At 43.4% G+C, this 15,111-nt stretch overlaps 1 protein-coding gene across 1 annotated transcript in view; it reads left to right on the top strand.

The window, feature by feature from the left end:
• Window positions 1-15,111, top strand: part of VIL1 (villin 1) — a 92,825-nt gene that overhangs the window by 64,225 nt on the left and 13,489 nt on the right. The window contains exons 13-15 of the mRNA XM_082260097.1: window positions 1,596-1,754; window positions 3,848-4,027; window positions 11,898-12,043. Of these exons, the coding sequence (XP_082116223.1) occupies window positions 1,596-1,754; window positions 3,848-4,027; window positions 11,898-12,043 (485 nt within the window). The remainder of the gene's footprint in view (window positions 1-1,595; window positions 1,755-3,847; window positions 4,028-11,897; window positions 12,044-15,111) is intronic.

Below are 15,111 nucleotides of genomic sequence, written 5' to 3'. Positions count from 1 at the left end.
CATTTTTTGCGATAGTAATAAAAAAAGAGCAAAAATTTTTGCGAAACAATTGACATTTTCTACTTTGACAGTTAGAAAATATCCAATATATTCAATTTTTGTCATATATTTAGGCCAAAATGTATTCAGCTACATGTCTTTGACAAAAAAATCCTCAATGAGCGTATTTTTAACCGCTTTAAGACCGGAAGATTTTACCCCATTCCTGACCAGGCTTTATTTTGCGATTCGGCACTGCATTACTTTAACGGAAAATTGTGCGGTCGTGCGACGCTGTACCCAAACGAAATTTACGTCCTTTTCCCCCCACAAATAGAGCTTTCTTTTGGTGGTATTTGATCACCTGTGAAATTTTTATTTTTTGCGCTGTACACAAAAAAAGAGCAACAATTCTGAAAAAAAAAATCAATATTTTTCACATTCTGCTATATACTGTAACATTCCCAAAAATGTTTTTAACATTTTAGGCCAATTTGTTTTCTGCTACATATTTTTGGTAAAAAAAAATTGCAATAGGTGTATTTTGATTGGTTTGCGCAAAACTTATTGCGTCTACTAACTACGGGAAAGATTTATGTGATTTTTTTTTTTACTAGTAATGGTGGAGATCTGCGTTTTTTTTGCGGGACTGCGACATTGCGACGGACAGATCGGACCCCTAACTGACATTTTTTACACTTTTGGGGGGACCAGTGACATTACTACAGTAATCAGTGCTAAAAAAATATGCCCTGTTACTGTAATAATGACACTGGCAGGGAAGGGGTTAACACTGTTGGTGATCAAGGAGTTAAATGTACGCCTCATGCTTACTGACGTGTGTGGGGGGAGGGGGGTTCTGTGACACAGACAGAGATCGCAGGTTCAGCTATGCTGAATCCTGTGATCTTCTCCTGTCTGTCACAGAGAAGATCCGCCTGCTTTGTTTACACAAGCGGGCGGATTTTCTCACATTTTCCCAGACGATCGGGGGGAAGAGAGGCGGCGATCGCCGTTTCTCCTCCTCCGGGCCGACTCCCACTGTGTCTAAACACAGCGGGAGCGAGCCTCCGGTGGTGCGCGCGCGCGCCGCAGAGACAGCTAGGGGTCCAGCGACGTAGGTCTACGCCGCCGGACCCAGGGCTGCCACTGTGCCACAGTAGTAGTACTGTGAGCGCTCCTAAAGCGGTTAAGAAAATGATATACAGACATGGTGGCAAACATACTGAAAATTACATTTTAGGCTTTACGTACATTTGAAGCTGACAAAAGCATTCAGAATGTCGTGCGCCGCAGAGACAGCTAGGAGTCCAGCGACGTAGGTCTACGCCGCCGGACCCGGGGCTGCCACTGTCAGTAGTAGTACTGTGAGCGCTCCTAAAGTGGTTAAGAAAATGATATACAGACATGGTGGCAAACATACTGAAAATTACATTTTAGGCTTTACGTACAGGATGTCGTGCGCCGCAGAGACAGCTAGGAGTCCAGCGACGTAGGTCTAATCCGCCGGACCCAGGGCCGCCACTGTGCCATAAATTCTAAAATAGTATTCCATTTGTCCTGTTTGGTACATTGGGAGCACACTTACCCACCATGTATATACATACCTTTCACAGGGTCGCCATGCCAGTCAGGATGAAATTGCCGCATCAGCCTACCAGTCTGTGGCCCTGGATCAGCAATATGGAGGAGAGCCTGTTCAAGTGCGTGTAACTATGGGCAAAGAACCCCCGCACCTTATGGCTATATTTAAAGGGAAGATGGTGGTGTATGAGGTAAGAGACTGTGAAATGATGTAAAACGGTCTTCTGATGCAGCAAATAACAATGTGTTTATTTTATCAGTGTTAGAACAGATCAGTAACCATGTGACTGGAACAGCTAAATTCGCAGTTGGAAACAACATTTGCTAATTTACCCCCAAAAAAAAGATAATTCTGTACACCTTCATCCATCAAAATTGTAATGAAAATTTGGTCTGTGCGAATGGGGCAAAATTGAATGTTCTCCGCAGATTGAGAATGCATGTTATGCCAACTAGATGGCGCTGACTATCATAGGAAATAAGTATGATCCCCAGCTCCATCTAGTGGTCATAATGTGGAATTTTCCACATTCACGCATTTGATCTGCAGAGACTATAGCCTGAGAACAATCAATTCTGCCCTATTTACACATTACAAATTTGCAAGTAGTTTCGATGGACAAACAGCTATGCACCTTTTTGTTAAATAATTATACCCCTAAATTTATGTTACAGGGGATAGAAAAACAATAATCATTGTGCTAATGCAGAGCAGTGCCGGGACAAGGTAATTTAGAGCCCAGGGCGAACATTCCAAACTGCCCCCCCCCCCCCCCAAGATGTATGAGCATAAATTCCCCCCAAAAAAATCTGCCCCCCCTGCTGAAATCCCACCCCCCAGCACAAATCTTTGCCCCCCATCCCCCAAATCTCTCCACCACAAATGCCCCTCCCAAAAAAAAGTCACCTCTCCTAGTACAAATCCTATACCCCTCAAATTTTTACATCCTCTCCAACTCCAAATCCCCCCTCCCTCTCAGCACAAATCCACCCCCTAAATGACCCCTTCTAGCACAATTCTCCTCCTCCCTTCAACATATCATCTCTTCTAGCACCAGCCCCCCCCCCAAATCCCCCCTCCTAACACAAATCCACCCCCTAAATTTCCCCTTCTAGCACAATTCTCCTCCCCCTTTCACCATATCATCTTTTTTAGCACCCCCCCCCCCCAAATCCCCCCTCCTAGCACAAACCCACCCCTAAGTTTACCTTTCTAGCACAATTCTCCTCTCCGCCTTCACCAGATCATCTCTTTTAGCACCACCACCCCCCCAAATCCCCCCTCCTACCACAATCCACCCCTAAATTTACCTTTCTAGCACAATTCTCCTCCCCCCTTCACCATATCATCTCTTCTAGCGCCAGCCCCCCCCCCAAATTCCCCCTCCTACCACAAATCCCCCCCTAAATTTCCCCTTCTAGCACAATTCTCCTCCCCCCCCTTCATCAGATCATCTCTTCTAGCACCAACCCCCCAAATCCCCCCTCCTACCACAAATCCACCCCTAAATTTCCCCTTCTAGCACAATTCTCCCCCCCCCCCCTTCACCATATCATCTATTTTAGCAACAACCACTCCTACCACAATCCACCCCTAAATTTCCCCTTCTAGCACAATTCTCCTCCCCCCTTCACCATATCATCTTTTTTAGCAATCCCCCCTCCTAGCACAAATCCACCCCTAAGTTTACCTTTCTAGCACAATTCTCCTCCCCCCTTCACCATATCATCTCTTTTAGCAACAACCCCTCCTACCACAAGCCACCCCTAAATTTCCCCTTCTAGCACAATTCCCCTCCCCCCTTCACCATATCATCTCTTCTATCACCAACCCCCCCAAATCCCCCCTCCTAACACAAAACCAACCCTAAGATTCCCCTTCTAGCACAATACTCCTCCCTCCTTTACCATATCATCTCTTCTAGCACAAACCCCCAAAACCCCTCCTCCTAGCACAAACCCCCCCCCCCCGACAAATCCCCCTAAATCACCACTCCTAGCAATTTTTACCTCCTGCTGCCCCACCCAAATTGCCACTCCCTTCTCCCCCTCAATCTCCCTGCTGCGCTCCTCCACCTCACATGAAACTACAGTGCCTAGGGCAGCTTCCCCTCCTGCCCACCCCTTGTCCCGGCCCTGATGCAGACACAGACTGCAACATAGGTCATTCTCAATTTTGTCTAAACTGTAATTTTAAACACACAAGTATTTGTGAATTTAGCCATATGCCTGGAGTTTCAATTTTATTAAATACAGAATGAAAAATGATCTTTTCCTCTCCCAGGGTGGTACCTCCCGTGCAGACAGCGATGAGACCCCCCCTGAGATCAGGCTGTTTCATGTATATGGAACCAATGAGTACAACACCAAGGCTTTTGAAGTCCAAGTGCGAGCCTCATCCCTCAACTCTAATGATGTGTTTGTGCTGAAGACCAAGGGAGCCTGTTATATCTGGTGTGGAAAGGTAAGGAAAACAACCTAGAAAGCTGTGCTGGTCGTATCCTCCTGATCCTGGTAGGGCCACTTACATCAGTTAGCTCAAAGGGTGAAGACCAGGCTACGAGATATCTAATGAAGACCAGGCTACGAGATATCTAATAAAGACCAGGCTACGAGATATCTAATGAAGACCAGGCTACGAGATATCTAATGAAGACCAGGCTACGAGATATCTTATGGTCCTCCCTCAGGTGTTTAAGTATTTTTGTATATATTTCCTTCATTTTTTTTTAAAGATTACATTTTTTGAACATTATTTTTATTTTTTGTCAGGTAAAAATGAAATATTGGTTATAAAGAAACTCCAGATCTATATTTATATGTGTAGCGATCTATTCTTAGCTGCTGTGTTCAAAATGCCAGTTTTAGCAAAGCTCAAAAGTCAGAGAAGAGAATAATCCCCTTCACTCCCTGGCTGCTCGGTGAGATGCGGCCTCAATTAGAGAGAGTCCGAGTACTGTTCCCATGAAGCTCTGTGAATCCAAGAGGTGCACATGGAAATTTTGGTGCTGAAACTGAAAATTCAGGGTGCACTTGGCCGAAACCGAAACTGACAGTTTTTAAAAAAAAAAAAATATATATATATATATATATATACACATTTCTTTATATCATGGGCGTAAATACAGGGGTTGCAGGGGTTGCAAGGGCCCGGGCCTGTGCGGCTCCCCGTAAACCTGGATAGGAGGGGGCGGCGGGGGCAGCATGTAAAGAAATCACTGTCCTCCTTTTTCCTCCTGTAGCTGCAGGAGGAAAATGGAGGAGATTGGTTCCTCTGTATGCTGCCCCCGCCACTCCTCCTATCCAGTTCACTTGTGCTCTGCTGTCTCTGGGCCCCTGTGTGTGTCCCTGGCCCCCCTCCCCCCCCCCGCCCCCCCACTGTGCTCCCTTCCCTCTCCTGCCGGTTGCTGCAGGGGGTGTGTCAAAATCAGAGGCGTAACTAGAACCTTCAGGGCCCCGGTGCAAGAAACCATGAAGGGCCCCCCGGACCCCTTGCCAGGGCCCTTCCCTTCAAGCCTGGGGCTCTTCCCACTGATCCTGGGGCCTTTACTCTTGTTGCGGGGCTCTTTATTACGGTCCCACAGCAGGACCCTTTTATAAGTTCTGCAGTGGGCCCCCTTCCTGCCATCTTGGGGCCTCCACACAGTGGTGGAATGCCAGGGCCCAGTAGCAAGTTTGACCTTTGCGATCCTGGAAGTTCACCCACTGGTGTCAGTAGTTTTTATTTTTTGGTGTTTTAATTGTATTATTTTTTATAATTTTATTAAATTTTTTTACAATGTCACTGACTATGACTCTGTCCATTCAGAAAAGGAAGGATCTGGTAAATTACAGATTTACCGACCCCTTCCTGGTTCTTTGTTGTGACACATCCCCTGCAGCAGATGGCAGGAGAGGGGAGGGAGCACAGTGGGGGGGGGGGGGGGGAACCAGGGGAGCACACAGGGGCCCAGAGACAGCAGATCCAGTGCTGTATTTTGGCCTAGGCCGACAAGGCCCAGGCCTAGGGCGGCACTTTGCCGGGGAGCAGCCCCCCCTCCACCTGAGACTCTGTTGGCCACTGGTTGCTAGAGCCGCCTCTCTCACCCCCCTCTCTCTCTCTCACTCACCCCCCTCTCTCTCACTCTCACCCCCCTTCTCTCTCTCTCACTCACCCCCCCTCTCTCTCTCTCTTACCCCCCCTCTCTCTCTCACCCCCTCTCTTGAGATCTCAGGAACTCATGCTGAGACTTGTAGTCCTTCGATTTTGGAGGGGCTCACATCCATTAAAAAAGGAAGGAGTGGGGAAAATTTACTTTGGAGGGGGAGGGGGTGCCCAATTTTAGTCTTGCCTAGGGCAGCACAAAACCAAAATACACCACTGTGCAGAAAACAAGTAATCTGGATAGGAGGAGTGGCGGGGGCAGCATACAGAGGAAACAATCTCCTACTTTTTCCTCCTGCAGCTGCCCCCGCTGCCCCTCCTATCCAGGTGTACAGGGGAGCCCCACAGGCCCCCTGGAGCATGGGGCCCAGTTGCGATTGCAACCCCTGCAACCCCTGTAGTTACGCCCCTGGTCAAAATAGAGAACCAGGAAGGGGTCGGTAAATATGTAAAATTACCAGCTCCTTCCTTTTCTGAATGGACAGAGTTATAGTTAGTGACATTGTAAAAAAAATAAAATAAAATGATAAAAAAATAATACAATTAAAATATCAAAAAATAAAAACTACTGACACCAGTGGGTGAACTTCCAGGATCGCATAGGTCACACTTGCGACCAGGCTCTGGCATTCCACCACCGTGGGGAGGCCCCAAGATGGCAGGAAGGGGGTCCACTGCAGAACTTGTGAAAGGGCCCCACTGCGGGACTGTAATCAAGGGCCACGCAATGAGAGTAAAGGGCCCCAGGATCAGTGGGAAGAGCCCCAGGCTTGAAGGGAAGGGCCCTGGCCAGGGGGTACGGGGGGCGCTTCATGGTTTCTTGCACCGGGGCCCTGAAGGTTCTAGTTACACCTTTGAGTCTGAGTACTGTTCCCATGAAGCTCTGTGAATCCAAGAGGTGCACATGGAAATTTTAGTGATGAAACTGAAAAGTCAGGGTGCACTTGGCCGAAACCGAAACTGACAGTTTTTTAAAAATATATATCTATATTTCTTTATATAATTGTATTATTTTCGACTTTAAATAATATTATGAATTTAAATGAATATTAATTCATTGTTAGCCATTATCGGCACCTTTAGCGCAAGAAAAATGCATCCCTTTATATTCTTTGTATGTATTCACACTGGTTCGCTGCACTGCAGATGTCGTGTTAAAAATCTTGCTTGCTGCATTTTTGGTCAGTTAAAAAAACTTCACAAAAAAACGCACCTCCTGTTGAAATTGAAAACACAGCAAGAACGCATTAATAATGCACCTGTGTTACTTTTTCGATGCAGTTTGTGAGTCACATGACCTATGAAAAACACACCATAAGCACAGTAAAATTGTGGTGAAAGCGTTTTCGGCGCTATTATCCGCATCTTTTTTTTCTATTGGCGAAATGCCAAAAACACAATTTTCAGCCAATATGTTTTGGCTGCCAAAATTTTGGTGCATCTCTAATACACAGTGCCTTGCGAAAGTATTCGGCCCCCTTGAACTTTGCGACCTTTTGCCACATTTCAGGCTTCAAACATAAAGATATAAAACTGTAATTTTTTGTGAAGAATCAACAACAAGTGGGACACAATCATGAAGTGGAACGAAATTTATTGGATATTTCAAACTTTGTTAACAAATAAAAAACTGAAAAATTGGGCGTGCAAAATTATTCAGCCCCTTTACTTTCAGTGCAGCAAACTTTCTCCAGAAGTTCAGTGAGGATCTCTGAATGATCCAATGTTGAGCTAAATGACTAATGATGATAAATAGAATCCCCCTGTGTGTAATCAAGTCTCAGTATAAATGCACCTGCACTGTGATAGTCTCAGAGGTCCGTTTAAAGCGCAGAGAGCATCATGAAGAACAAGGAACACACCAGGCAGGTCTGAGATACTGTTGTGGAGAAGTTTAAAGCCGGATTTGGATACAAAAAGATTTCCAAAGCTTTAAACATCCCAAAGAGCACTGTGCAAGCGATAATATTGAAATGGAAGGAGTATCAGACCACTGCAAATCTACAAAGACCTGGCCGTCCCTCTAAACTTTCAGCTCATACAAGGAGAAGACTGATCAGAGATGCAGCCAAGAGGCCCATGATCACTCTGGATGAACTGCAGAGATCTACAGCTGAGGTGGGAGACTCTGTCCATAGGACAACAATCAGTCGTATACTGCACAAATCTGGCCTTTATGGAAGAGTGGCAAGAAGAAAGCCATTTCTTAAAGATATCCATAAAAAGTGTCGTTTAAAGTTTTCCACAAGCCACCTGGGAGACACCAAACATGTGGAAGAAGGTGCTCTGCTCAGATGAAACCAAAATCAAACTTTTTGGCAACAATGCAAAACGTTATGTTTGGCGTAAAAGCAACACAGCTCATCACCCTGAACACACCATCCCCACTGTCAGACATGGTGGTGGCAGCATCATGGTTTGGGCCTGCTTTTCTTCAGCAGGGACAGGGAAGATGGTTAAAATTGATGGGAAGATGGATGGAGCCAAATACAGGACCATTCTGGAAGAAAACCTGATGGAGTCTGCAAAAGACCTGAGACTGGGACTGAGATTTGTCTTCCAACAAGACAATGATCCAAAACATAAAGCAAAATCTACAATGGAATGGTTCACAAATAAACATATCCAGGTGTTAGAATGGCCAAGTCAAAGTCCAGACCTGAATCCAATCGAGAATCTGTTGAAAGAACAGAAAACTGCTGTTCACAAACGCTCTCCATCCAACCTCACTGAGCTCGAGCTGTTTTGCAAGGAGGAATGGGCAAAAATTTCAGTTTCTCGATGTGCAAAACTGATAGAGACATACCCCAAGCTACTTACAGCTGTAATCGCAGCAAAAGGTGGCGCTACAAAGTATTAACTTAAGGTGGCTGAATAATTTTGCACGCCCAATTTTTCAGTTTTTGATTTGTTAAAAAAGTTTGAAATATGCAATAAATTTCGTTCCACTTCATGATTTTGTCCCACTTGTTGTTGAATTTTCACAAAAAATTACAGTTTTTTATCTTTATGTTTGAAGCCTGAAATGTGGCAAAAGGTCGAAAAGTTCAAGGGGGCCGAATACTTTCGCAAGGCACTTTATATATATGTACACTGGAGATCAAAATTAGAGAACAATTTATGAACACTTAATTTTTTCAGTAATTTTGTAATCTTCATTGCTCAACATTTGATGGAATTTTTGTTGTGGCTATACCATGCTAACAGAACAGCATTTTTCAAAATAACCAAGGCAGTTCAACAAAAAAAACATTATTTTGTAGAAAACACAATGATCAAAATTAGAGAACAGTAATTACTGTAGCACAGGGAAAGATTACAACTAAATTTTCTATAGGTTACAACAATGAACAATTAGTAGGAAGTGTACAGGCCCTTGTTTGGAATGACTTCAGCACATCTGCACACGGCTCTGGTGTGATTTTGTTCTTCCAGTCTCTTTCACAATTTAGTGACTTTAGTGGGTTTCCTGGCCATAACTTTGTCACCAAGGATTTTCCTGAGGTTTTCTATTGGGTTTAGGTCAGGGCTCTGAGCTTGCCATTTCATTATTTCAATGTTTTCGGGTTCAAGGAATTGCTTTACCCATTTTGCTGTGTAACGGGGAATTTCTGTGCATGAAAATTGCTGGCTGATGAGCGCAGGGAAGGAACCGCATTTTGTCGAAGAAGGTTCTGATAAACCATTGCATTCACTCTGCCATGTAGCTGTAAAAGAAGCCCAACTCATGCTGCAGAAAACATCCCTCAAACCATGATGATTCCCTCTCCACCTTTCACTGACCTCTTTACCCACTTTGGGTTCAGTTTTTCCCCAGTTTGACGACAAACATAATGTTTCCCATCAGATCCAAACAAACTAAACTTGCTTTCATCACTAAAGGGACCTTTGGACCAGTTCTCTGTCCATACAACATGCTCCTCAGCAAAAGTTAGTCTATCCTTTTGATTCTTTCTGCTAATGAGAGGCTTGGTCACTGCAGAGTGGGCTTTCAGTCCAAATTCTCTTAAATAGTGAAACATAGTATGACAAGACAGATCCTTACTCTGTTCAGCGATAAACTGGTGAGTAATATTGCAGCTGCAGTCAGGGCCATCATACCGAATGGCACACTGGGCAGTTGCCCGGGGGCCCTACTTGCCCAGGAAGCCCCACCTGCCCAGCGACCCAGCCCCAGCCCAGGCCAAGAATTAGTCCTGATTCCTGTGTGCATCCCGCCACCGAACTTAGCAAGTGGCAAGTGCGTGTCGGCCCTGCGCTGCTGTCAAGCCACTTGGGCATGCCTGTCCGCCTCCATGGGAACAGGCGCACACAGTCGAGTCTGACTCCCATCCGTGTGTGTGTGTTCACTGGACCCAGCCGCCCAACTTGGAAGCTTTCATTAGCCTGGCACTGCTGTACCAATAAATATCGCCTTATTAATAATTTGCATTTTTATTCTCGTGGGCGATTGTGTAGACAGGGCCCCAGTGCACTGCATTGTCCGGGGCCCTTTAAGGCTCTTAAGATGGCACTGGCTGCAGTGTTGAACAGATTGCCCATTGAGATTCTCCGCATTATCCTGTCCTCTCTTGCATTTGTCTTTTGTGGACGGCCTGCCTTCTTGGGGGACTTGAATGAGTTTTTGAAGTTGAAAAGATGCAATATTCTAGAAATCACAGATTTGGAATGACAAACTTCTCTTGTTGTGGCTGAAAGAGTCATCCCTTTGGCCTTCATCTGGACCACCTGCTGCCAGAGGCTTTCAGTCACTTTAGAATGGCTCACCATCTTGCAAATTCAGTGAAAACTGGAAAGTTAGGCTGCCAGTTAAATAGGGTTTGTCAGATAATTAAAGAAATTAGCACAAGGTGCCAGATTAACAACAAATCTGAAAGTGTTCTCTAAGTTTGATCAATGTTCTTTTTCAAATCTCATTGAAGTTTTTTTTATTCTGTGCTTCAAAATACATGTAACTCAAGAAATATGTTTAACCTCTTGCCGACTGTATACGGCGGTAGTCAGCCCCTCACAGGCAAAGTGACGTAGGGGTGCGTCACTTTCCTGTGAGGCTCTAGGGAGCGAGCGCGCGCCGCCGGAGGCGTGCTCCCGCTCGCTCACGGCCCCCCCCCCCGCGCGTGTGAGCGGCGTACCCGATGTCTGCCGGTCACTCGCGATCGTCGGATGGAGAGGGAGAAAGGCAGGCGGGCTAATGTAAACAAAGCCGCCTGTCATTCTCCTCTGTGTAAGAACAGAGATCATACGGTCCTGCTATGTAGGATCGGATTTCTCTGTTGTTACATAAACAGCCACATCACAGTTAGAAGCACGCCCCTAGGGACATACTTAACCCCTCCTTCTCCAATAAAGTTAACCCCTTTCCTGCCAGTGTCATTTTTACAGTAACAGTGCATATGTATAGCACTGATTACTGTAGTAATGTCACTGGTACACCCAAAAGTGTCAAAAATGTCAGTCAAGGGTCTGATCTGTCCGCCGCAATGTCGCAGTCCCGCAAAAAAAATCGCAGATCACCACCATTACTCGTTAAAATAAAAAAAAATGACAAAAATCTTTCCCTTAGTTAGTAAATGCATTAACTTTTGCGCAAACCAAATTGGCCTAAAATGTTAAAAAATTTAGATTTTTACATTTTTTTGGGGAATTTCATATAAAAAAAATTTGAAAAATATTGTTATTTTTGCAAAATTGTCGCTCTTTTTTTGTTTATAGCGCATGATCAAAAATCTCACAGGTGATCAAATACCACCAAAAAAAAAGCTCTGTTTGTGGGAAAAAAAGGACGTCAATTTCATTTGGGTACAGCGTCGCACGACCGTGCAATTGTCCGTTAAATTCACGCAGTGCCGAATCGCAAAATAGGCCCTGGTCAGGAAGGGGGTAAAATCTTCCGGGGGTTTAAGTGGTTAACAAAACTGCTCTTTTACTCCTGTTTAGATAATTTCAAATAGGACTAAGCAGTGACCTTGAAATTTAGGGAATTGTAGGTTTTTCACAAATTTTGATCTCCAGTGTATATATACATAAAACAGTTTAAAAACAAAAAAAATAATGGTGACTCAAAACCTGACTTATGAACTTATGCTACCTGTACTGCTTTACCCCTGTAGTTGATGTCCTTTCTGACTATCGCTCAGAGACTTAGATGACTGAAGGCACTAAGTTAGAATTTATGTTTTATCTATTGCAGGGCTGCAGCGGTGATGAGAGAGCCATGGCTAAGAATGTAGCTGACCTGATCTCCAGGGGTGAGAAGGTGGTCGTGGCTGAAGGCCAGGAACCATCTGAGTTCTGGTTGGCTCTGGGAGGCAAATCTCAGTATGCTAACAACAAAAGGTAAATATCTGACCCCATGGCTAGTGTATAAAGCAAAAACAGCTGGTAAACAAACTATATTCTAGACCAGTGATTTCCAAACTGTGTCCCAGGGGCCAGATGTGGCCCTTTGCTTGCCTTTATCAGGTCCTTGGGTCACTTTTCCTCCAACTGACACAAATGATGGTGTATCATTCTTCCCACTGACCTCAACGATGACGCAAAATTCTTCCCCCTCATATCACCAATGAGACACTATTCCTCCCACTAAAACCAATGATGGGGCATTGCTTACGCCCACTGACACTGGGATATTTTCTACTCCCACCGGGCACAGTCAGGCCCCCCTAAAGCCCGAAGGACAGTAAACTGGCCCTTTGTTTGGAATGTTTGGAGACCCTTGTTCTAGACAAACAGATTTTGATGATTCAAGTATCTCCAGCAGCAGAATCGTGAGAAGGTGAGAAGAACTTGGGACTATAGCATTTCTGGTTAAAAAAACGAATTGTAAGAAAAGGTCTGGGGCTATCCCGCGCTCTGGAAATTGCATAGGTATGTGTGATAACCAATGTGTTGGAGTGTGCTGCGACCTCTACATTTCCAAATGGAAATATTAAAATTAATAAAAGAAGGGGGTGAGGTAGGCACTTCTCTGGTGTGTGTTCAATCAAATAATAAACCTGAGTCAAATATGAATGCAATAGCAATGAGTACTAATAGATAAATAAATATTCATACAATAATAAGAAAGTGCATGGTGCTGGATAAAAAATACAACCAAGTGCTGCAAATGTGATGCCCTTCCTTAGCCACTAGAGGGAGTGGCGTGTACAAGACGCAAATGAGAAATTAATTGTTGGAGTGTGCTGCCACCTCTATATTTCCAAATGGAAATATTTCAATGAATAAAAAATATAAAAAAAGGGGGTGAGGTTGGCGCTTCTCTGGTGTGTGTTCAATCAAATATTAAACCAAAGTCAAATATGAATGCAATAACAATGAGTACTAATAAATAAATAAATATTCATACAATGATAAGAAAGTGCATGGTGCTGGATAAAAAATACAACCAAGAGCTGAAACTGTGATGCCCTTCCTTAGCCACTAGAGGGAGTGGAGTGCACAAATAGATATACAAAATGCAAATGTGAAATATAGGTGATTTTAAAAGTGCCAATGTGCTATTAAATGGAATATCTCTATGATCAATTAACCCACGGGCATATTATAGGTGATAATATAAATGAAAATAAATAATACCAATATAATACACTTGTATATAATACACTGGCAACATAGGAAGTCAGTAGGAAAGCTGGGAAGTCCAGGGATACATCCTTATTGCAACAAAGGCTACATACCCCTGCAGGGGAAAGGATCTGTGGTGAGTGCATAACCATAGGGGATTAGCACCTGCACGAGCCTTGATGCACTAAGGAGGAAGAAAGCACTATCACCATAAGTTTGGATAAACTTCACAGCACAGGATCACGGGGAAGGCTCCCCATTGGTTTCGCACACTCATATAAGGATAAAAGAAGCACAGGCACTTTTTCAGCTATTTGGAAATAGCTGCAATACACAGGATTACCATTGTATGGACCGTGGACTGTCAAATCCCTATCACAAACCAGCACTATTTATTTGATTATTGTCACTTCAAGTGTATTATATTGGTTTTATTTATTTTCATTTATATTAGCACCTATAATATGCCTGTGGGTTAATTGATCATAGAGATATTCCATTTAATACCACATTGGCACTTTTAAAATCACCTATTAATCTATTTTACATTTGCATTTTGTATATCTATTTGTGCACGCCACTCCCTCTAGTGGCTAAGGAAGGGCATCACATTTTCAGCTCTTGGTTGTATTTTTTTATCCAGCACCATGCACTTTCTTATTATTGTATGAATATTTATTTATCTATTAGTACTCATTGCTATGGCATTCATATTTGACTTTGGTTTATTATTTGATTGAACACACACCAGAGAAGCGCCTACCTCACCCCCTTCTTTTATTCATTTAAAAAAAACAAATTGTTGACTGTCCTAATAGTTCTGAATGAACCAGGGTATCTGAAAGAAGACGTGTTCCTGTTGCTGTTAGCAGATAAGTGGATTCTACCTTTTCTTCTATACAATAAAAAAAAACAGTCAACAGCCATAGAGAAAGGGTCCTTTTTCAGATACCGTACTTTAAAGAAATATGATATTGATATATTTCCTGCCAGAGATGATATTTTGTCCTACAAGAAGATGAGAAGATCACACTAAGGAGATCAGCAAATTCAACATCTGAGCATCCTCAGTCATGGCACAAAACTCATTTTATGTCAGTCTTAAAATACAAAAATTTTAAAACCATAGTATATTTAGTTCATGATATGAATATCTATTCATTGGTAGAAAAACCTAAAGACCACAGCGTCACCATACTTAAAAAAAATTGTAAGATATACTCTGAGGGCAAACAACGTAACATAGCATTTTCAGCTCATTTTTCTAGGTAGAAAAACATGGGATGGTATATGAGAAGTGCAATAACAAGTATTAAATTAAATACACAGACACCATAAATTTGATTTAAAGTGCCCAAAAAGGAAGAAAGGAAGTTGTGTTTTATTAAGGGGGTGACCTAAATTACTTATCAACCAAAAAATAATTTAAAACTACATAACCAATGGCCTAGCTAGCCAGCTAAGGACAATACAAAAACACAAAAAAAAAAAGACCTTAAATTATCCGTCAAGTATAAGACTAGGCGATAATTTGCCCTTATCCCCCCATGATATAAACAAGCAAACGGGAAGGAAGGGAAGCGTGCTGGTGGTAAAGAAGTCCTTTTTTCTCTACTTCTCCTCCAGAATGAAATAACAGTCAACAGCTCGAGCTATGCAAATAAAAGCTAAGCACATGGAGACCTGAGGACGCTAGCTCATTAGTTATAGGTTGAATCATCATAACCAATAAAAAGTTGCTTGGCAGAACTGGAAAAAAAGCACAAACAATTAAAGGATCCCCTGTACCATCCCATGTGGTCCCTCTCTTTTTGATACTTAATATAATATGTATCAAGATA

This window comes from Pelophylax lessonae, assembly GCF_965119305.1.
Source record: "Pelophylax lessonae genome assembly, chromosome: 6".
NCBI lineage: Eukaryota > Metazoa > Chordata > Amphibia > Anura > Ranidae > Pelophylax > Pelophylax lessonae.
Note: the sequence above shows the minus strand (reverse complement) of the source record. Positions and strands in the feature narration are given on the sequence as shown.